Consider the following 22,392-nt stretch of genomic DNA (forward strand, 5'->3'; position numbering starts at 1 on the left):
TTGCTGGACTGGGAGTCAATTTAGGTCAGCAAGCACAGGGTGAAGGGTGAACAGGACCCTGTGAATTAGAACATACAGTCATACAACAGACTAGGGTGCACCCTTCCTTCATCTCTAAAATTTGGATTCAGATCTAATCCAGATTTCATGCAATCATCCTGTATGGGAGAATACCCTGTTGTTCCTGTCTGGTATCATCACTGTTGGATAGAATCTGTGGAATAGTATTTGAATTGATATTAAGTATGTGTTTTGGTTAGAGTGAAATATGAGTTATAATGCAAGTTGGAACTAAAATAGTATTGGGTCACAACTTTTCAAATGTGAAGCATTTACATTTTTTCAATAGTATGACTTTTTCAGCCCAGGCACAATATTGATTATTTTGCTTTGTTTCAGTAAAATGAGAGAGAATAAGAAGACTTCAGAGCTAATTAAAACTGCAAATCTTCTCTTCAATTCTTTTGAACCATATTATATGTGGGACTATATAGCTCGTTGGTTTGAAGAATGCTGTAGGTGAGTGACACTGCCTTGCATTAGTGATATTACAGTAGCCTTGCAACAGGTGTCCTGTATGACAGTTTTGTGCTATTTTTAAGACTTAACCTTTTTGAGAATGTAGGATTTTGTTAATAGGCTCTGCTAAATGCCATTTGACACATTTATCAAATATTGCTGGCGTGGGAAAGTAATTGGATCCTTCAAATTTTTGAAATGCATAGTGATTTAATAACAACTGATATGAGAGAGTCTGTTGGTAGGTATTTACCTATTACTGCAGCATTTCGTAGAATCTTAGGATGTTTACAGCACAGAAGGAGGTTATTTGGCCTGTTGAGTCCATGCCGACTCTCTGCAAGAATGTTCTAGCCAGAACCACTCCTCTGCTCTTTCCTCATAGTCCTGCCAGAATTGTTTTTGTTCAAGTTCTTATCTGATCCCCTTTTGAAAGTCATGATTGAATCTGCATCCACTACCCTTTCAGGTAGTGCATTCCAGATCATAACCACTCACTGCTTAAAAAGGTTTTCTCATTTTGTCTTTTGGTTCTTGTTAGTTACCTTAAACCTGTGTCACCTGGTTCTTGAGATCTATTTCTATCTACTCTGTCTAGACCTCTCACTATTTTAAATACCTCTCCTCTCAACCTGCTCTGCTCTAAGGAGAATAACTAGCTTTTCCAAAATAGTCGAGCAACAAAAGTTCCTCATCCTTGGAACCATTCTTGTAAATCTTTTCTGCATCCATTTTAGAGGCTTCACACCCTCCCTAAAATGTGATGCCCAAAATTGGACACAATATTCCATTTGAGGCCGAACCAGTGTTTTATAAATGTTCATCATAACTTTTTGCTTTTGTACTCCATGCCTCTATGTAGAAAGCCCATGAATCCAGCATGTTTTTTTTTAACAACTTTCTCAACCTGTCCTGCCACTTTCAGTAACTTGAACATCTTTGCACCCAGGTGTCTCTGTTCCTGCACCCCCATTTGGAATTGTACCCTTTAGTTTCTATTGCACCACTTCTTTCTTCCTGCCAAAACCACACTTCTCTGCATGGAATTTCATCTGTTATGTGCCCACCCATTCTACCAGCTTGTTTATGTCCTCTTGAAGTCTTCTGCCATCCTCACTGCTTAATATATTTTCAAGGTTTGCATCATCTGCAAATTTTAAAATTGTTCCCTGCCTACCCAAGTCTAGATTATTAATGTAGATCAGAGAAAGCAGCAGTCCTAGTTCTGACCCAGGAAATCCCACTATACAATTTGCCTTGAAATCCATCCCTGTTTCTATGGAGGATTGAAATTATTCCAGTAACCCTCCTACCCTCAACAACCTCAGATTTATCTCATCTGGACCTGGTGACTTGTCTACCTTAACTACAGCCAGTATTTACCTTCTCTTTCGATTTTTAGCCCTTCAGCATCTCAACTACATCCTCTTTCACTGTCACTTTGGCAGTATCTTACTTGGAAAAGGCTGATGCAAAATACAAATGTAGTGTCTTACCCATGCCCACTGCCTCCACGCCTAGGCCTCCTTTATATCCCCATACTACCTCTGACTATTTATAGCTTTTGGAAGATTTTTGGATTCCCAGTCTTTTCTCATGCTCTCTCATTGCTCTTTTATTTCTCTTTTCACTTCCCCTCTGAACTTTCTATATTTAGCCTGGTTCACATTTGATTGTTAACCTGATATCTGCCTATCCTCCTTTTTCTGTTTCATCTTGCTCTCTATTTCCTTCGTCGCCCAGAGAGCTCTAACTTTGGTTGCTCTACCTTTTCCACCTCTTGGGAATGTACCTAGACTGTCCCTAAGCTATCTCCTCCTTAATAGTGTCTCTGCCAATCATGGATTCCAAGTTACCTATGCCTGAATTGTTCTCAACTTGCTGAAATTGGCCCTCCTCCAATTAATCTTTTTTTACTCTAGATTGCTCCTTGCCCTTTTCAATAATTAATCGAAACCTCATGATACTATGATCACTGTCTCCTAAATGTTCCTGGACTAAAACTTGCTCTGCTTGACCCACCTCATTCCCCAGAATCATCCATTGAGACCTCTTGCCTCATTGGGCTGGAGGTGTACTGATCAAGAAAGTTCTGAAAATACCTCGGGAATTCTTCCCTCTCTCTGCCCTATACGCTATTACAGTATTATTTCAGTCTATACTAGGGTAATTGAAGACTTCCATTATCACTACTCTATGGTTCTTGCAACTCTTTGTAATTTCCCTGAATTTTTTTTTCCTATATAATAAAAACAGAAAATTCTGGCAATACTCAACAGTTCAAAACTGTTCTGATGAAAGGCCACAGACCTGAAACATTATCTTTTTTCCTTTCACCACAGATATTGCCCGACATGCTGAGTATTTCCAGAATTTTCTATTTTTATTTCAGATTTCCAGCATCCACAGTGTTTTGCCTTTCCTCCTCCATATCCATCCCACTAGTCAGTGGTCTATAGAATATACCCAGTAATGTAATAGCACCTCAATTATTGCTTAGCTGTAACCATATAGGCTCTGGCCTTCTCCCCTCTGGGACATACACTCTCTCCAGCACTACAACATTCTCCTTAATCAACACTACTACCCTCCCCCTTTCTTGCCTTCCCAGAGTTTCCTGAAAACCTTATATCCAGGATTATTTAGTACCCATAACAAAGACAAAAACAAAAATACCTGGAAAAACTCAGCTGGTCTGGCAGCATTGGTGGAGAGGAGCACAGTTGATGTTTCGTCCGCATGACTCTTCAACAGAACTAATTAAAAATAGAGAAGGGGTGAAATATAAGCTGGTTTAAGGTGGGGGCTGGTGGGGGGAGGTTGGGACAAGAAGAGCTAGGTAGAGGGTCCCTCTACCTAGCTCTTCTTGTCCCAATCCAACCCCCCCAAACCAGCTTATATTTCACCCCTTCTCTATTTTTAATTAGTTCTGTTGAAACGTCAGCTGTGCTCCTCTCCACCAATGCTGCCAGACCGGCTGAGATTTTCCAGGTATTTTTGTTTTTGTTTTTGTTTTGGATTTCCAGCATCCACAGTTCTTTGCTTTTATTTAGTACCCATTCCTGCTGTGTTTGGAGCCAGTTATCTGTTATCACCACAACGTTTGCCTATCTGTGCCTACAGCTGACCACCTTATTTACCACACTTGTGCAATTACCTACATGCAAACCTATCTTAGATCTTCTTGCATTCTCTGTTTGGTCTGAACCCGTTTAATACTGTATCATTTCAAAACAAAAATAAAAATACCTGGAAAAACTTTGCAGGTCTGACAGCATCTGCGGAGAGGAACACAGTTAACGTTTCGAGTTCGTATGACTCTTCAACGGAACTAAGAAAAAATAGAAGAAAGGTGAAATATAAGCTGGTTTAAGGGGGGGTGGGACAAGTAGAGCTGGATAGAGAGCCAGTGATAGGCGGAGATAGCCAAAACACGTCACAGACAAAAGGACAAAGAGGTGTTGACGTGGTGATATTAGCTAAGAAATGTGCTAATAGGTGACGTTAAGGGTAGAAAGCAGGACAAGCAAGGTACTAGTGGGGATGGGGTGGGGGGAAGGGATTGAAATAGGCTAAAAGGTAGAGATAAAACAATGGCTGGAAGTACATTTAAAAATAACGGAAGTAGGTGGGAACAGAAAAATCTATGTAAATTATTGGAAATCGGGAGTACACCCCCTCCCACGGCACCTTCCCGTGCAACCGCAGAAGGTGCAACACCTGCCCCTTTACTTCCCCCCTCCTCACCGTCCAAGGGCCCAAACACTCCTTTCAAGTGAAGCAGCGTTTCACTTGCACTTCCCTCAATTTGGTCTACTGCATTTGCTGTTCCCAATGCGGTTTCCTCTACATTGGAGAGACCAAACGCAGACTGGGTGACCGCTTTGCGGAACACCTTCGGTCTGTCTGCAAGCATGACCCAAACCTCCCTGTCGCTTGCCATTTCAACACACCACCCTGCTCTCATGCCCACATGTCCGTCCTTGGCTGCTGCAATGTTCCAGTGAAGCTCAACGCAAACTGGAGGAACAGCAACTCATCTTCCGACTAGGCACTTTACAGCCTTCCAGACTGAATATTGAGTTCAACAACTTTAGATCATGAACTTTCTCCTCCATCCCCACCCCCTTTCCGATCCCCCTTTTTTCCAATAGTTTATATAGATTTTTCTTTTCCCACCTATTTCCATTATTTTTAAATGTATTTCCATCCATTGTTTTATCTCTACCTTTTAGCCTATGTTGATCCCTTCCCCCCACCCCACCCCTACTAGGGCTCTGTACCTTGCTCGTCCCGCTTTCTACCCTTAATGTCACCTATTAGCGCATTGCTTAGCTAATATCACCACTGTCAACACCTCTTTGTCCTTTTGTCTATGACATCTTTTGGCAATCTCCACCTATCACTGGCCCTCTATCCAGCTCTACTTGTCCCACCCCCCTTAAACCAGCTTACGTTTCACCTCTTTTCTATTTTTCCTTAGTTCTGTTGAAGAGTCATACGGACTCGAAACGTTAACTGTATTCCTCTCCGCAGATGCTGTCAGGCCTGCTGAGTTTTTCCAGCTATTTTTATTTTTGTTTTTGTTTTGGATTTCCAGCATCCGCAGCTTTTTGCTTTTATATTATAATACTGTATTCTCACTCACTCCAGTGCTGTTTGTCTTGTCCAATCCTTGTTTTCTCTTTCTATTGTTATTTCCTTGCGTTCATCCCCCTGCCAAGTTCAAAAAAACTCTTGCATTGGGTTCTAACCAGCAAATTTGAAATTATTAGATCATCTTTATGTACTGCACCCAGAATGTGACAGTGGTATTTTTTCATGAATACCAGAATAAAGGAAAAAGATGAGTCAGAGGAGCAATCTAAGAAATTACCTGTTATATTTTGTTGAGCTAAAGCAAAACTTTGACTTTTTAAATCTGGTTATTTTACTGAGTGCAGTAAAATTTACAGGTCTTGGGGTATGATGGGTTACATTGTGTAGTACTGGTAATTATGTACAGTGAGTCCTTTTGTGCAATTCAATACCTTTCATTAGTATTAGTTGAAAATTGGCTGAAAAGGGTATTCTCGATCATAGAGAATTAGCAAGGCTTCAAATTTGTAAGACACTACCCATAGTATCGATCTTATTGAGTTGTTTATAACTGAGCATACTAATAGTTTTGGAAAATCAAATCTGTATGCATATAAACACCATGCTATATTGTATATTTTCCTTCCTTATTAGGAGAACACTGAGTGCAAGATTGCAGGCCACAGCTCATGGCAAGGGAATGTCAGAGTACTCTCTGCCTGAATTCTGTCTCTTAGTTGACTTCCTATTGGACATTGTGTCATTGGTAAGCATTTCACCTAATTGGTCTCTGTAATTAACAGCTACCATCTAAGCAAAAGAAATAAAGATTACAAGCATTGTAAATTAATGACTTGAGGCTTTTCATTGAGTATTATTCCTCAAGTTTTAGTAGCATCAACGTGCTTAATTCTACCCAAAGTTCAACATTCTGGTCTTAGTGTCTAATTACATTGGATTTTCCTAAGTGGAGGATGGAAAAGGATTTTAAGGAAAATACGCATTTGAGTCATGATCTGTCCAGTCATAAATTCAGACTTCAGTAAATTATGAATGGTAAATGCAAAGATTTAAACGCCACTTTTGGTAGCCCATGGTGAACATTTTTGAATTAGCAGAAATTGCTCAAGAAGAATTTGTTGCACTAATTGGAAATAATTTAAGGTAACATTGCAAGGTATAAATAATAGATAAAATATAAGAGGGAGAGAAGGTGGCAGATATTTTACAAATTATCACCTTTCATTTGACTTGATAAATGATTTTACAGTTTAAAATAAATGCTGCTGTTCTATGAACCAAGCATCACAACAAAACTTTGCCATTCAGCACTCCATTGTTGCCAAAATGGTGATATTGAAGATAACCCAAATCTCAAGTTACGATTACTGTTTTTGTAACATCATAGGAGCACTTGATTTCAAATGCTTTTTATAGAGTACTCTGTGCGATATTGCTGTCAACAAATGGCACATAGTGCTGTTTTATTGAGTTTCATTTGATTCTCAGAATGCCATTCAGCAGTGGTCATTTGTACTTTACACCATGGCAATCAAAGAAAATATGAACCAAGTATTATTAGAGAGCATGATTACTTATTTTGTGGATGGTTATTTGAAAATTTTTTTGTGAACAAGATAGTACTGAGACAGTAGTGGTGAACGGTTGCTTTATGGACTGGAAATCAGTATGTAGTGGGATTCCCCAGTGATCAATATTAGGATCACTCTTTTTCTTGATCTATATTAATGACCTAGATTTGCATATGCACGGTACTATTTCAAAATTTTGAGATGATGCAAGATTTGTAAGTATTGTGAACTGTGTGGAGAATGGTGATAGACTTCAAAAGGGCATTGACAAGCTGGTGGAATAGACGGACATGAAGCAGATGGAATTTAAGGCACAGAAGTGTGAATTGATACATTTTAGGAGGAGGAATGATGAAAGGCAATGTAAAATAAAGAAAACAATTCTAACGGGCATGCAGGGACAGAGACCTAGGGAATTATCTGCATAAATTATTGAAGGTGGCAGGGCAGGTTGAGAAAGCAGTTAATAAGGTATACGGATCCTGGGCTTTGTAAATAGACAGAGTACAAAAGTAAGGAATTGTGAACCTTTATAAAACACTGGTTTGGCATCAACTGGAGTATTATGTCCAAATATGGGCACCATACTTTAGGAATGATTTGAAGGCATTGGAGAGGGTGAAGAATATAGTATGGTAGGGGTAGATTCAATTGTGCCTTTCAAAGGGGAATTTGATAATTATATGAAAAGAAAAGATTTGCAGGGCTTTGGGAAAAAGGTATCAGAATTATACTGCCTGAATTGGTTTGGCAGAGGATCGAATGGCCACCTCCCATTCTGTTTCCACTCTCTGATTTTAAGCTTTTGCTGGAAAAAGAGACATGCTGCCAAAGCTTTTCATCTTGCACCCATCAGGGCAGATACAATGCCAAATTTCAAAGGAAGTAACAATTTATACTGCATGAAAAAAGTTTGCTGATTGGTTGGCAAGTCAACTCTGGTCAAGCCGTTGCCATAGCGAATGCACCAGGGAGCTATTGTGTCGCAGTATCACAGTATCTTTACAGTGCAGAAGGAGGTCATTTGGCCCATCGAGTTTGCATTGGCTTTCTGAAAGAGCATTCCACTAGTCACACTCCCCGTAACCTTGCATTCTCTCTTTTCAGGTAGCAATCCATTTCCCTTTTGAATACCTCTATCAAACCTGCCTCCACCTCCCTTTCAGGAAGTTTGTTCCAGACTCCAACCACCCCCTTTTGTTGATTCAAAAAAGGTGCAATGTCTGGACATATTCTTTTTCCCTACAGGCCTCTGCATATGAATATATGTAGCTCTAGCAAGCGTAAGTGCGCTACATTGTGAATTTGACTAATTTGTGTGATAGACAGAATGTCATTTTGGCTTTACGGCAGCATCCTGCTAGTGAAAAACATCACTCATGTTGCCACTGCTTATTAGCAGCGTGAAATGGCTAGCTTCACTTGTTGCTCAAATTTTTGAGATACTTTACTCTTCCGGGGTAATTTGTGGTAGACTGGTCACTTTTCATGTCAGCAAGTGGCAACCTTTACCCTATCCGTGAGTATGCACGATACACAATGAGCAGTGATCTGATCAGGATAGCCATCAAGATGTTCTGCCTACAATGTAAATGAGTAATGTGGCATATAAATTTCAGTGCAGGTGCAATGCAAGTATGTAGGACATACGCCTTAACGCCTGATGAATTATCAAACAGCACATCCTGTCATTTGTTTGCAATAGGCAGAGTACTGACCGTAATCAACTAAGCTGTACTTGCAGAATTCAGAACATAATGTCCAATGTTAGATATGATTTTGCGATTGGGCAGCACTTGCTGAACAATCCTGAGTGTGCTAAGAAACACTAACAATCAATTTAAAATGATAAGGTGTGCTCGCAATGTAGCTCACTTATGCTTTCTAGAAGCTACATATGTTCATATGCAGGGACCTATCCTCTGCAAGCAAAAAGAATATATCTAGACATGTCTTTTTTAATAAACAAAAGCATGGGGGGACAATAGTTCCCTGGTGCATTTGCCATGGTAATGTTTCAAGCACACAGTCGACTTGCCAACCAATCAGCACCCCTTTTCTCATGCAGTATAAATTATTGTTCCTTTTGAAATTTGGCATTCTTACGTCTGTCCTAATGAGTGCAAGATGAAAAGCTTTGATAGCATGTCTCTTTTTTCAGCAATACTCAAGTTCTATACTACCAAAATTCTAAGTTAGTTATACATGATTAGCTTTTAAGAAAACTGCTGTCTTTCCTTCATTAATCCACACTTGTCCAAATGATGATTTTTATCCTGGATTATTATTTCTGAAAGCTTTCCCACTATTAACATTAAACTGACTGGCCTGCAGGTGCTAGGTTTATCCTTAAACACTTTTTTTTTGAACGAGGATGTAACATTTGCAATTCTCCAGCCCTCTGGCATCTCTCGTGTATATAAGGGGATTTAGAAGATAATGACCAATGTCTCTGCAATTTTCTTCCTTTCTTCCCTCAATATGGGGAAGGGATGCATACCATTTGGTCCTGGTGATGTATCAGCCTTAAGTACAGCCAGCCTATTTAACAGCTCCTCTTTATCAATTTTTAGCCCATCCAGTGTCTCAACTATCTCCTCTTTCACCATGATTTGAGCTTAGTAAAGACAGATACAAAGTACTCGTTTACTACCTCAGCCTCTAACTCCAAGCCTAGACCCCCTTTGTGGTCCCTAATCAGCTTAACCCCTCCTGTTACTACCCATTCATATGCCTATAAAAGACTTTTGGATTACCTTTTTACGTTAGCTTCCAGGCTTTTCTCATGCTCTCTCTTTGCCTCTCATTTCTTTTTCCACTTCCCTTCTGTGATTTCTATATTCAGCCAGGTTCTCAGTTGTTTTATTAACTGCCTGACATCTGCCATAAGCACCTTATTTCTGCTTCCCCTTAATCTTTCTCTTTCAGCACCTGACAAAGCAAGGTGTTCTTTATGTCTATTTTAGTAATACCTTCTTCACATCTGCAACTAATGACTGCTAATTTTTCTAATTAAAACTAGTCAGGAATGAATTGTGTTCTTGTGTGTTATAGGACATCAGAGACAGCTAAGTGCATGGCAAAATACTGACTTGGCTGGATGGGCAGTTGGTGGGAGGGGAAAGGGGAAGCAAGAAATGTGAACTGCAGAGAGCTGTTTAGGAATGCTCCAGTAATTCCTATTCCTTTGCTGTCCTCAAGTGTGACAACTGTTTTTTTTTGTAAACCTCTGCTTTCTTCTTTTAAAGCCTACTCGAAGTATGAGAGTACTATGTCAGGTATGGGACTCAATCGTTTGTATCACTTCATCTAATCTTTCTGCTTGCCCATCAATAAAACAGTTGTACCATTGCATGTAATTCTGGAGTGGATTTGGGGATGCAACATTTTAAAAAGTATTATGCAGTTTTATTTCTTCTTATTTGTGCAATTTACTGACTTTTTATTTTCACCAACACAACTTGCGTTTATATAATGCCTTTGATGTTAAAAATGTCCCAAGATGCTAAGTGAACATTGTCAACAAATACGTTTTTTGACGCCGAGCCACAGAAGGCGCTACCAGGACATGTGACCAATAGCTTGGTTAAAGAGCACCTTAAAGGAGGAGAGAGAGGTGGGAGAGGTTATGGGAGGGAATCCAGAGTTCAGGGCCTATGTAGCTGAAAGTACAGCTGCCCATTGTGAACAATCTAAATCAGGGTGATGCAAGAGACTGGAATTGGTGGAGTGCTGAGATCTCAAAAGCTTTTATGTAGCTGAGGGGAAGTTAGAGTTAGGGAGGAGTGAACCCACGGAGGGATTTGAAAGCAAGGATGAGTATTTCAAAATTGAGGTATTGTTGTACTGAGAGCCAGTGTAGACCAGCAAGCACGTGGGTGATGGGAGTAAGAAGACTTGTTGTAAGTTTAGACATGGACAGCAGAGTTTTGGACCAGAACACGTTTATGTCAGGTGGAAGCAATGAGAGCATTCTGAAGTCTAGAGGTAACAATGGCATGAACAATAGTTTCAGTGACAGAATAGCTGACTCAGGAGCAGGTCAGAGGCTGGGAATTTTGTGGCAAGTAATGCAGTCCCTGGCTCCCCAAAGCTTGTCCATTGTCTACAAAGCACAAGGCAGGGGTGTGATGGAATAGTGCCCAATTGCCTGGATGAGTGCAGCTTCAACAACACTCAAGAGATTCTAAACTATCCAAGGCAAAACAACCTGCTTGATCAGCTCTTCATCCACCACCTTTAAACATTCACTGTCTCCATCATCGGCATACATTGGCAGCAGAGTGTACGATTTACAAGATTCTCCGCAGCAACATGCCAAAGCTTTTTTGACAGCACTTTCCAAACCCACACCCTCTACCACCTGGAAGGACAAGCTTCCAACCACATTCGCTCCATCAGCAAGACTGCCTGCTTATACTTTGTAACACTGCCTAACTTTATTTTAAATGTTCATCAGGCATGGGTGTCGCTGGCAAGGTTAGCATTTGTTGTCCATCTCTGATTACCCTTGAACAGGTGGTGATGAGCCACCTTCTTCAATTGCTGAAGTCCATGTGGTGAAGATACACCTAAAGCGCTGTTAGGAAGGAAGTTCCAGGTTTTTGATCCAGCTACAGTGAAGGAACAGCGATATAGCAGACACATGGAAACACCACCACCTTCAAGTTCCCCTCCAAGCCACACACCATCCTGATTAGATTGCCGTTTCTTCACTGCTGTTGGATCAAAAACCTGGAACTTTGTTCCTAACAAGGCTTTAGGTATACCTACAGCATATGGACTTCAGCAGTTGAAGAAGGTGGCTTACCACCACTTTCTCAAAGGTAATTAGGAAACGTTGGTCAGGGAGCAGAGTTTGTGACAGGGACCAAAGACAGTAGCTTTAGTCTTGCCACTTAGTTGATGGAAATTTCTGCTCATGCAGTATTAGATGTCAGACAAGCAGTGTGGTGAATCAGAGATAGTGGAGGAGTCGAGAGATTGTGGTGAAATACAGCTTAGTGCTGTCGGTATAAATGTATTGTGGTTGTTGTGGTTTCAGATGATATCGGGAAGGGGCAGCATGTCAATGAGAAATAGCAGGGGGCCAAGGGATTGGAAACATGGGTAGACATTTGGAAAACAGAAGTGGTGAATTTAATGGGATTATGTTCCTCAGTTGCTGTTGATTTTGCTTGCAAAACTAGCTTGTTTGGGAAAACCGTCAGTGTGATTGTATTAGGGCAGCATTTTGCAGGTATATACCAATGTCGTTTCCTAACTTGATAGATCTAAAATAACATCTGAATTATTAGAGTTGGCAGTAGGAAAAAAAACTAGCTTATGGTGAGTTTAGTATTTTTTTTGGAGTTTTAAAAAAGCATGGCCTACATTTGCATGTTTTCGAAATGAAAGCTGAACTTCAATGACTCTCAAAATTCACATTTCTGCCAGCATCGTTGATTACTTTGAGCTGACTTTGTATTGCAATAGCAGCCATTCAAAAATATTTTATTGTAAATAATGTCTTTTGTGTTGCTTAAGGCACTTTTATAAAAATTCACAATGATTTTTACATGGCTACAGAAACTATCTCATTCTAATGGAAAACCTCACATTCTTTATTTATGTCTCTTGATAGTAATACTTATGGTTTATAAATACATATACTTAGCCATTTCTAAGGTTTATGAAGAGTTGTTAATTATCTGTGGTTTACATACTTGAGAATTTTGACATGATACAGTAGATTTGTGCTTTTTTTGTACTATACAAAAGCGACCAATGTACTATGGAATCTCATTGTAATAAACTAGTACCACGTAAACTATTTTGGAACTTATCTATGAGTTTAACTTTTAAATTCAAAACCCAATGAGGGTTAGTTTTATTTGCACTAGGGTTTGATGACCTCCCAAAGCCTGCAGCAGTTAATGCTTTTGTGCCTTACAGAGAATTGCTGATACTACAGCTGTAGTTTTCATTATCTTAAAGGCAATCTATATTCACAATAGCCTGAATTCTTGAGAAATAATCAAATTCTTAATCTTAGAGTGTTTACTACAGAACTACGGTAACACTATTTATTTCACAGAGCTTGTCTTAATGAGATCGAGTTGCATGGACTATGTATGGCCAATGCTAGAGCTGTGTAGTTTTTTTTTCCCAAGGTTGATGTAAAGTGCATGTTTGCTTGTGAAGACTTGAAATGATGACCCTTTTAATAGTTTGCTAATTTCAGATATTTGAATGGTTCTGCACCAGTAACCTATGAAAACTTTTACCAATTTTCTTTTCTCACGCCTTCTCCTCCCTCCCAGAAACATGATAGGGTCCCCCTTGTGCTCACTTATCATCCCACCAGCCTCCGCATTCAAAGGATCATCCTCCGCCATTTCCGCCAACTCCAGCATGATGCCACCACCAAACACATCTTCCCTTCACCCCCCCTATCGGCATTCCGTAGGGATCGCTACCTCCGGGACACCCTGGTCCACTCCTCCATCACCCCCTACTCCTCAACCCCCTCCTATAGCACCACCCCATGCCCACGCAAAAGATGCAACACCTGCCCCTTGACTTCCTCTCTCCTCACCGTCCAAGGACCCAAACACTCCTTTCAAGTGAAGCAGCATTTCACTTGCATTTCCCCCAACTTAGTCTACTGCATTTGTTGCTCCCAATGTGGTCTCCTCTACATTGGAGAGACCAAACGTAAACTGGGCGACTGCTTTGCAGAACACCTGCGGTCTGTCCGCAAGAATGATCCAAACCTCCCTGTCGCTTGCCATTTTAACACTCCACCCTTCTCTCTTGCCCACATGTCTGTCCTTGGCTTGCTGCATTGTTCCAGTGAAGCCCAACGCAAACTGGAGGAACAACACCTCATCTTCCGACTAGGCACTTTACAGCCTTCCGGACTGAATATTGTATTCAACAACTTTAGGTCGTGAGCTCCCTCCCCCATCCCCACCCCCTTTCTGTTTCCCCCTTCCTTTTTTTTTCTCCAATAAATTATAAAGATTTTCCTTTTCCCACATATTTCCATTATTTAAAAAAAAAATTTAAAAAAAAATATATTTTTTTAAATTTTTAAAAAAATTTTTAAAAATCTTTTTTGCTCTCCCCACCCCCACTAGGGCTATACCTTGAGTGTCCTACCATCCATTCTTAATTAGCACATTCGTTTAGATAATATCACCAACTTTAACTTTAACACCTATGTGTTCTTTTGTACTATTGTTGTTGACATCTTTTGATGATCTGCTTCTATCACTGCTTGTTTGTCCCTACAACCACACCCCCACTCCACTTCTCTCTCTCTCTCTCCGACCCCCACACACACACCTTAAACCAGCTTATATTTCATCTCTTTCTTGGACTCGAACTCAAGTTCTGTTGAAGGGTCATGAGGACTTGAAACGTCAACTCTTTTCTTTTCCGCCGATGCTGCCAGACCTGCTGAGTTTTTCCAGGTAATTCTGTTTTTGTTTTTGTACCAATTTTCTTGGTTATCTGGGCTGTAGAATCAAGAGCACCTTTTGTGATCCCCTTGCCCACTATCCCGCCACTGAAGAATGATAAAGATCTTGGGCAGAATAGTCCCAGATTTGCAATAAGTGCGGTAGCGGGTAGGCAAAACAACATTTTACCCACTGGCAGCAATGGCAGTTTTTCACGTTGTATTGTCCCAAACCTGCCACGTTAATTATGCATTCCTGGAAAACATGCTGGTTCCATGGCGGGCAGGCTTTCATTTGCCTGTCATGCCATCACCTCGCCGGTTCAGCATGCCACCTGCCATATTTAAAGTCCAGCCACACGTGCACATCTCAGTGCTTCCAGCCCATGACTGCTGCAAAGAAGACATGGCCCTGAAAGGCAGAAAGACTGCAGCCCCCAGGTTCAATGACGCGTCTCTCAAGCACTTTTGGACACCAGGGAGGCTCACCATGATGCCCTTTACCCCCCACTCTGGCCGCAGGATGGGCAACAACCTCACTAATCAGGCTTGGGAGGTGGCGGTAGCAGTGGTCAGTGCAAACACCCTGCAAAAGAGGACAACTACAAGAGGATGAATGATGTTTTACCAAGATAATTCACTCTTCTCATCATTCTCAACTCTCACAGTCACAAATTCATCACAATCCACAGGCCCACACTCATTGTCATACATACGAACATACGAATTAGGTGCAGGAGTAGACCACTCAGCCCCTTGAGCCTGTTCCACCATTCAATAAGATCATGGCTGATCTGAATGTAACCTCAACCCCACATTCCTGCCTACATCCAATAATCTTTCACCCCCTTATTAATCAAGAATCTAACTAGCTCTGCCTCAAAAATATTCACAGCCTCTGCTTCCACCACCTTTTGAGGAAGAGAGTTCCAAAGACCCATGACCTCTGAGAGAAAAAAATTCTCCTCATCTCTCTCTTAAATGAGCGACCCCTTGTTTTTAAACAGCAACCCGTAGTTCTAGATTCAAGTTCAAGGGATATTACCATTCGTTCTCTCATGCTCAGTTTCATTGCCCTCACCCCGACCGTGGGACCACTCACCACCCGCACACGCCAGGCATATATATTATCTGGCCTAGCAGGTGTCCATCTCTACTTATGCGGGACGAGCTGGCACACGAGGCTGCTTACCGGTGGAGGAATGACTGAAATCAAAGTCCTCACAGACTTCGAAAACAGAGCCATCCAGCTGGCTGGTGAAAACCTGGACCATTCATGTGTTAATGGTGAGGTTGGTGCTGCTCTACCAAGTGAGGATCCAGCAGTACAACATCCATCAGACAACCATGCTGTGAGTGATGTGCCCTGTTTCACAGACCACTTCCATGCACTAATTATCTCCCCTCGCTTTCCTGGGCACATCTGCCAAACAGCTGACGGAGTCCACGACCCAGGGCCTCCAATCAAGCCCCGAAAAAACCTCTGAAAAGGAACCAGAAGGCGCCCTCCTTGGAAGTCCTGTCACAGTGCTCACCCACACCCTCCACCAGTGCAGAGAGACACCTTGGTGGGACCTAGCTTTAGAGTAGCCTTGGGATCACAATCTGGTGAGCGCAACTCACTTTCTGATCCACAACAGGTGACAGCAGGGGCTTCCCAGGTGTCCGGCACTCGGAGGACTGCTGGAGGCCAGAAATTTGCTGAGTCCAAAGCGATAAGCTCTAGACTTGGTCATGTCGTAGTTGCTGGAACTGTAAAGGCAAGCTTGGGAACATCAGGAAGGGATTTTGTTGCACTCCTCTTTGCAAGGCACGATGGAGGAGTCTGTCCGCCTTCAGGCTGAGGTGATAGCCCTGGCATGCCAACACACTGGTCAACACTGGTAGGATGGCGGCCGCCATGGAGACCTTGGTCCAGGACATCGTTCCTGCATTGCTGCACGGGCTGACCTCCATCGCTGATGCCATAGTTGGACTCCAACAGTGTGTATGAGAGAGGAGTGCTCAATCTCACTTCAGCCACCCCTTCTCCTCAAGGAGTCAGCCAGGTGCCCTTGGGCACCCATAGTGAAGAGGATCAGCAGGTACACACCCTGTGGTCATCCATCCAGATGACTGCGGGAGTGTCCAGCCCATCTGAATCCCCAGCAGCTCCAGCCCCGCAGCTTGAGGAGGGTGCCACTGCCACACAGCAGGTCCCCGAAAGCAGGCTGGGCCTCTCCTGGCTTTGGGCCTCCAGAGGAGGCCTGTCAAGGTCATTACAGACAAGGCGTAGCAGGCTGCCTTGTCCGGGGAGCACCAACACAGGGTTAGAGTTAGGAAGGTTAAGAAGATGTGGTTGTGCCCAAGGAGTGAAAAGCTGTGGAGCACTTGGTGGCATTTCGATGCCTCTGCATTGCTTGAGTGGGCAGATAAGCTAGAGGTCTGACTCCAACCATATCAATGTGGCTGCTCCTGAACTGTCTCAGGTGGGGAGGAATGGTCATTTTATGCAAGGTGTCCCTAATGCGTGGCAGCTTCCCTCCCCCTCCCCTCACTGGTGTGCTACCTTCAAGCACAAGGCAGCCTTGCCCGCCCCCCACAAAGTCACCTCAACGACAGGGCAGCCTTTGGCCCCACCACAATATGCCTCAACCTTGGAATCCAACAGGTGTCCCTCATGTGCGCTCCGCAACGTTACTGTGCACTCACCTCTGAGTTCTCAAAGTGCAGCCTGCCAAGCGCACAACTTTTATATCCTGCTGTGAAATACCTTGATGTGCAATCACGATGACGTGGGTGGACAATCCAACGGGGTGTGATGAGTCCGGCGAGCCAGCCTTATAATGATATGCTGATATATTACAATGAGGTTCCTGACGTCCAATGGTCAGGAACGTGGCCGGCCATTGATGGGCTAAGTGGACGATCGCAAACTGAATTCATGATGTCGTGGAACTGATTTTTGGCCTTCTCGCCATATTACCTGCTCACGCCACCGAACATGCCTGATGCCAGCAGGCACAGACGATTCCGCCCTTTGTCTACTCTAAATGTTGGGATCTCTATTTAAAGTAGGAAATATCTTGGTTGAAAGGTTCTGATGGCAGGCTATTGACTTGAAATGTTAACTCTGTTTCTCTCCCCACAGATGTTACCTGACCTGCTGAGTATTTCCAGCATTTTCTGTTTTTATTCCATTATGTTTATACTTTTACTTGCTAATTACGTTTATTTTGGAGAGCAAGTCACTATTCCAATTTTAAGCAACAAGCTATTGATCCTCCGGTTTATTCTTGCTATGTCTGTACAGTCAGCTTGTGTGCAAACAGATTACTGAGCGTCATACTTCATCTGTCTTTGTTACATTTCTGCCCATTAGGAGACCTACATTGAGATTCAGACAGAACATTTGCCCCAGTTGTTGCTGCGGATGATATCTGGCCTGACAAGCCATCTGCAGGCTTTATGCCTCTCTGAGCTCACTGATTGCTTAAAGCTGTGCTCAAAGATACTTAGTAGAGTGCAGCCGCCCTTATTGTCATCCGGGGCAGAGTGTAAATTGCATTTTCCAGGAAATGGCAGCTTTGTCCAACAGAAAGAGGATAAAAAGGTACACTTTTCTGTTATGTGCTTTGATACAGTTTTGATGAAGTGTTACTTTGAATGCATTGTTGGAGACTTTACCATTTTTTCCATTTCATGGACCTATTATCAAAAAAAACACCTTCACATGGGGCACACCATGGTCAGATTTTGAATTAAGAGCAGGATTAAACTAAGGACCATATTCAGCTTACTAACATTAAAAACTCTATAAATGGACAGTCCACCTAACTAAATTGAACTTTTATACCTTTAGATTTTCTTACCAGTTTTCAATGGATCAGAGCAAGAACCCAACTGTTTTCCTTTTGCCACCAATCCAGTGGCAGTGCAGCTGATGGTAGCAACCCTTTTGCTCGACCAGTTGAGATCAGCCAACTGGGAACTTTCCTTCTGATTTGGATGGCATACAACTCAATGGATAAACCTGCTCAAACAATCAAGAAACAAAAAGAGTGTCTTTCTATGACTTCTCTATGTTTTATTTAAGGGCAAGGTAAATCTGGAAGGAGCTTCAATTTTTGTTATAAATGCTCCTTATTTTATTGAAAGAGACCAAACATTTGGCAGAATTCCTGTTCATGGGTAGTGTCCCAATACATCACTAGAGACATTGTATGGGGTGGTGCAAAAGGAGAGGACAGGATAAGAAGGGAAATGAAATTTGGGATTTTGGAGTAGCTTGGCACACCAGCTGGGAAACCAACTTTCAGATAGGTTCAAAGGTAGAATACTGCAGCTGCTACAGATCTGAAATATACACAAAAAATACTGAAAAACTCAGCATATCGCTGCCATTTTTTGCTCTAAGATGCTGTCATCAATTATTATACTAGAGTGGTTCTGATTGGTTGCCATGTGAGCAAAACCAAGAAAGAAAATCCTGGTGTATGCAATCATTTCTGTAAATGGGAGCACTTCAAACAAGAATGCCATTTTGTCCCTTCAATGTTTTATTTCTGATGCATACTTATTGCAATGAGGTTTAAGTAATAAAAAAAATTAATTGATGTGTCTCATCTTGTTGATATGGCTGAAGCGTCATCTAATGAACACTTGTGCCCCAGAAACAGGATTTTAGAATACTAATTTTTCATTGCAGAGTTGAATCAATTAGAATAATTTCAGTTTTTCTTAGGATTTTCATCTTTCATCTTTTAATCAGGTTTCATCGGTCAACCTTGGGGCTTCTGGTGATGTTTTTGAAGATGGTGAAAATCCTCCTAGTAGTCAGTCATCTGAAAGTGGTTTTACAGAATTTGTGCAGTATCAGGCAGACAAAATTGATGACATTGACAAAGTGCTAGGTGAAGGCCAGGATTCAGGGTCATTGCCACAGGGCAGCACTTCTTCAGAAGCAGAAAGTGCTTCCACTATTGGGTCTGAGGACACTGTGGTACCATCATCAACATCACAAGTGGGTAAAGTGGCTGTGCCAGTGGGGACTTCTACTCAAAAGACAACGATGCAGTACTGCCTAGAGTACTTTGAACAGTTTTTGAGCCAGCTTATAATTCTTTATATCATTCCCAATGAAGTCATTTGCCAGGCATTTACAGCAGGATTCCATATGGACCTGAGCAGACCCAGAGGCCAGATGGATGACTGTGACCATGGCAGCAAAGGCGATGCAACATTTCAGGCAACAGAGCAGCTGCAGTGTTCTAAAGACCATCATCATGCATTCACTGCTGCATGCCAGCTTTTCTTTGAGTGTTCCAGCTTTCCTGTTTACTTCGCAGAAGGAAATCTAGCATCTTCACCTCACAGCAATAAATCAGAAATTGGTAAGTTCTCATGCATGCATCTCTAATATACAGATTGAGAAAATTGTCTTATGCTACATATAATACAGATCGCATTGCTTATAAAGCTACATAGCTGGTATAACTTTGTAGACCTGTTATGGTATTCTACAAAAATGTTCCTTCTGAATAGTGAACTTTCATCTAGTTGTTTCCAATTCCACTGGCCAGTATAAAACTGCAGTTAGTGTTTAATACAAAGTGTTAACTCTATACCACTTAAGAGGGGATTAGAAAGGTTTAAATCATGGAATAAAATCATAGAATTGTTACAGCACAGAAGGGGCCCATTCAGCTAATTGGGCCTGCAAGACTTTCTGCAAGAGTAGTTTGCATAGTGCCACTCCCTCGCTTTTCCCTGTAGCCTCTTTCCTCTTCAGATAATGATTCAAGTCCCCTTTGAAAACTACAATTGAATCTGATTCTACCACATGCTCAGGCAGTGCTTTCCAGATCCTAATGACTTGTTGCATAAAGACATTTTAATTGTTGTTTTCAGCTTCTCGAGCGTTCCACCAATGAGACAGCTCCTCCCTATCTTCTCTGTCCAGTACATCAAATGTAATTGATTTGTTTGCACATTCAATGCAGCTTGACGAGGTGAAAACTACCAAGTAAGCTCGCTTTTTTCGATCCACAATAAATGGGATCAATTAAGATGGTGTAACGGGCAACTTTGAAATTGGCATTAATGCGTATAGTTAGCATTTTGGACCCATTTATGTCTGTTTCAGATATGATTATTTTAAGTGATGGTGACTCTACTATACAAAACAAGTTCTGCATATTTAGTGTTGTTCATTTAGGCGGTGTGAGTGTAAGAACTGGATTGCTAATGTTTGAGTTATTTATGGCTGACGTTTAACTTATTCTGCAGCAGAATAATTCCAGTTCTCCAAAAGATATAAGGTCTGTGTAACACCAGCTAGATAAAACAATGGAATATCTAACCAAATGGGATTTTCCTAGAACATCTTTGTGCAGGGATCTTTTCTGCTGATTGTCATAATTTTATTTGTTGAAAACATTCATCAATAGTAGTGTGATTTTCTGTTTGTTTAGTTAGGCTGCTTACAACATATTAACAGTTTTGTTAAAATAGTGCTGCCAGGAATTTTGTGCAAGTGCAGTAACCAAAGTGCTAACCTTGAAGTGGAACAGAATTTCAATCTGCATGCATATTAAATTTTCATTATATTTGTTAGGGAGATAGTAGTCATATTTTTTCTTCTATTAACTGATTAGATAAGTACCCATGTGTCATGACTCCCCAGGGATAGTGCTCTGCAATATCAAGCCTCGCTGCTCCCCGAGCCGCAACAAATGTGAAAAAGTTTGATCAACCCACCTAATTGTTTAATTTAGGTTAATAGAATACGAGCACCAGGTATGTAAACTTAATAAGTAAAATAACTATTTATTGAACAAATTTCTAAATCTATATCCTAAACTCTATCCCTTCTTAAATTCCAATGCACACATACAAGACACGTAAGACAAACAAAAACATGGATTTTAAGGGTGGGATAAAATAGTTCAATAGCACTAATTCCAAAGTACAAGATACGATTGGTTGATTTTGATCGATGTCTTCCAAATTGCTTTCGGTTCTTTGTTGATGACACAAGGTGGTCTTCCAGCACTTTCAGTCTTTAGTTTACTGGCTGAGCACTTACCTCTCAATGCCTCTAATGGTGATTTTCTCCTTTTCCTCTTCGCAGGGGTTTTCAGAGAGAGAGCAGGTTATAGAGATAATGAGGAGAAAAAGCCAACTAGCTATTATTGTGGAATTACTGGAATCTTACACACAGGAGAGAGAGGTTTTAGGTCATTTTCCTTTGAGGCTATGAGTTATTCTACTGCACTGCTCTCATACAACCCTGGTCACCTGGTCAGAAGCCAATTAAAACATTGTTGCCAGGCAATCCTCATTAGACCAGACCCCTCCTCGGCACCATCCTGTCTTTCATGTTACACTCTGTTCCAAGACAGCAATGTTGTATATATCCCCCATGCTGTTCCGGTCCTTCAGACTGCAGCCATTGTAATTTTAATCCACAGTCCAACAGAAATAAAAAGATATGTTCTTTAAACATGCATCTATCTTCTTTGTGGATTTAATTTGCTTGTTTTTGAAGTTACATTTCCCTTCTCATGTCTCATCTGAAGACACTTTTCATAAAACTGTTCAGGCACAATGCACTGTAGCAAATATGAGATATGTGAAAGTAACTGGGACATCAAGAGCCTCGCTAAAGCACAGGAACCGTACACACTAGCCTTTATGCAGCTGTTAAAAGACCCTGGTATCAACAAACTAACTTTGATGAAGGTTTAAGTCCTAACCAGCATATGCCAATGATGAGTCTAAAAAACCAACTGCATTCAGTTCAAAAGCATGGTTAATAAGTCATCCAGCGGATGTAATTTCCAAAAATATGGGGGAAAGCTGCCAACCTAAGATGCGCTGCTTCCACCGATTTGAAAAACCTGGCAGGTTTGTAGACATTGGACAATTATTGCTTCTCTCACCCATTCTGACATTAGAAGTCATAGTTCTTTAGGGATCATGGCCAGTAATCCTGACTGCTTTATACTGAATGAATCTGCTAAAACAATTGATATTGATCCTGCCTCGAAAAGGAGACCTCAAACTTGACAGAAGATGGTGTAATCTTTTAGGAAACAGGATGAGGATAAGCCTTTACCTGCTGTCTTACACCAAGTCCCGTACCCCTGTGTGCATTGTCCTGACCAAGTGAAGTTAAATCTGTTTCTTTTTTTATTTGTTCATGGGATTTGAGAGTCATTGGCAACACCTAATTGCTCATACCTAATAGCCTTTGAAAGGGTGGTGATGAATGATCTT

The 22,392-nt window shown here is 41.4% G+C and overlaps 1 protein-coding gene across 3 annotated transcripts in view; it reads left to right on the forward strand.

The window, feature by feature from the left end:
* dop1a (DOP1 leucine zipper like protein A) overlaps window positions 1-22,392 on the forward strand; it is a 355,194-nt gene that overhangs the window by 90,980 nt on the left and 241,822 nt on the right. For 2 of the 3 annotated variants that reach the window (XM_041213315.1, XM_041213322.1), the window contains exons 11-15: window positions 400-519; window positions 5,752-5,863; window positions 9,938-9,967; window positions 17,495-17,725; window positions 18,884-19,505. In XM_041213315.1, coding sequence (XP_041069249.1) covers window positions 400-519; window positions 5,752-5,863; window positions 9,938-9,967; window positions 17,495-17,725; window positions 18,884-19,505 — 1,115 coding nt within the window. The remainder of the gene's footprint in view (window positions 1-399; window positions 520-5,751; window positions 5,864-9,937; window positions 9,968-17,494; window positions 17,726-18,883; window positions 19,506-22,392) is intronic. The other variant, XM_041213331.1, reaches the window with a different exon arrangement.

This window comes from Carcharodon carcharias, chromosome 2 (assembly GCF_017639515.1).
Source record: "Carcharodon carcharias isolate sCarCar2 chromosome 2, sCarCar2.pri, whole genome shotgun sequence".
NCBI lineage: Eukaryota > Metazoa > Chordata > Chondrichthyes > Lamniformes > Lamnidae > Carcharodon > Carcharodon carcharias.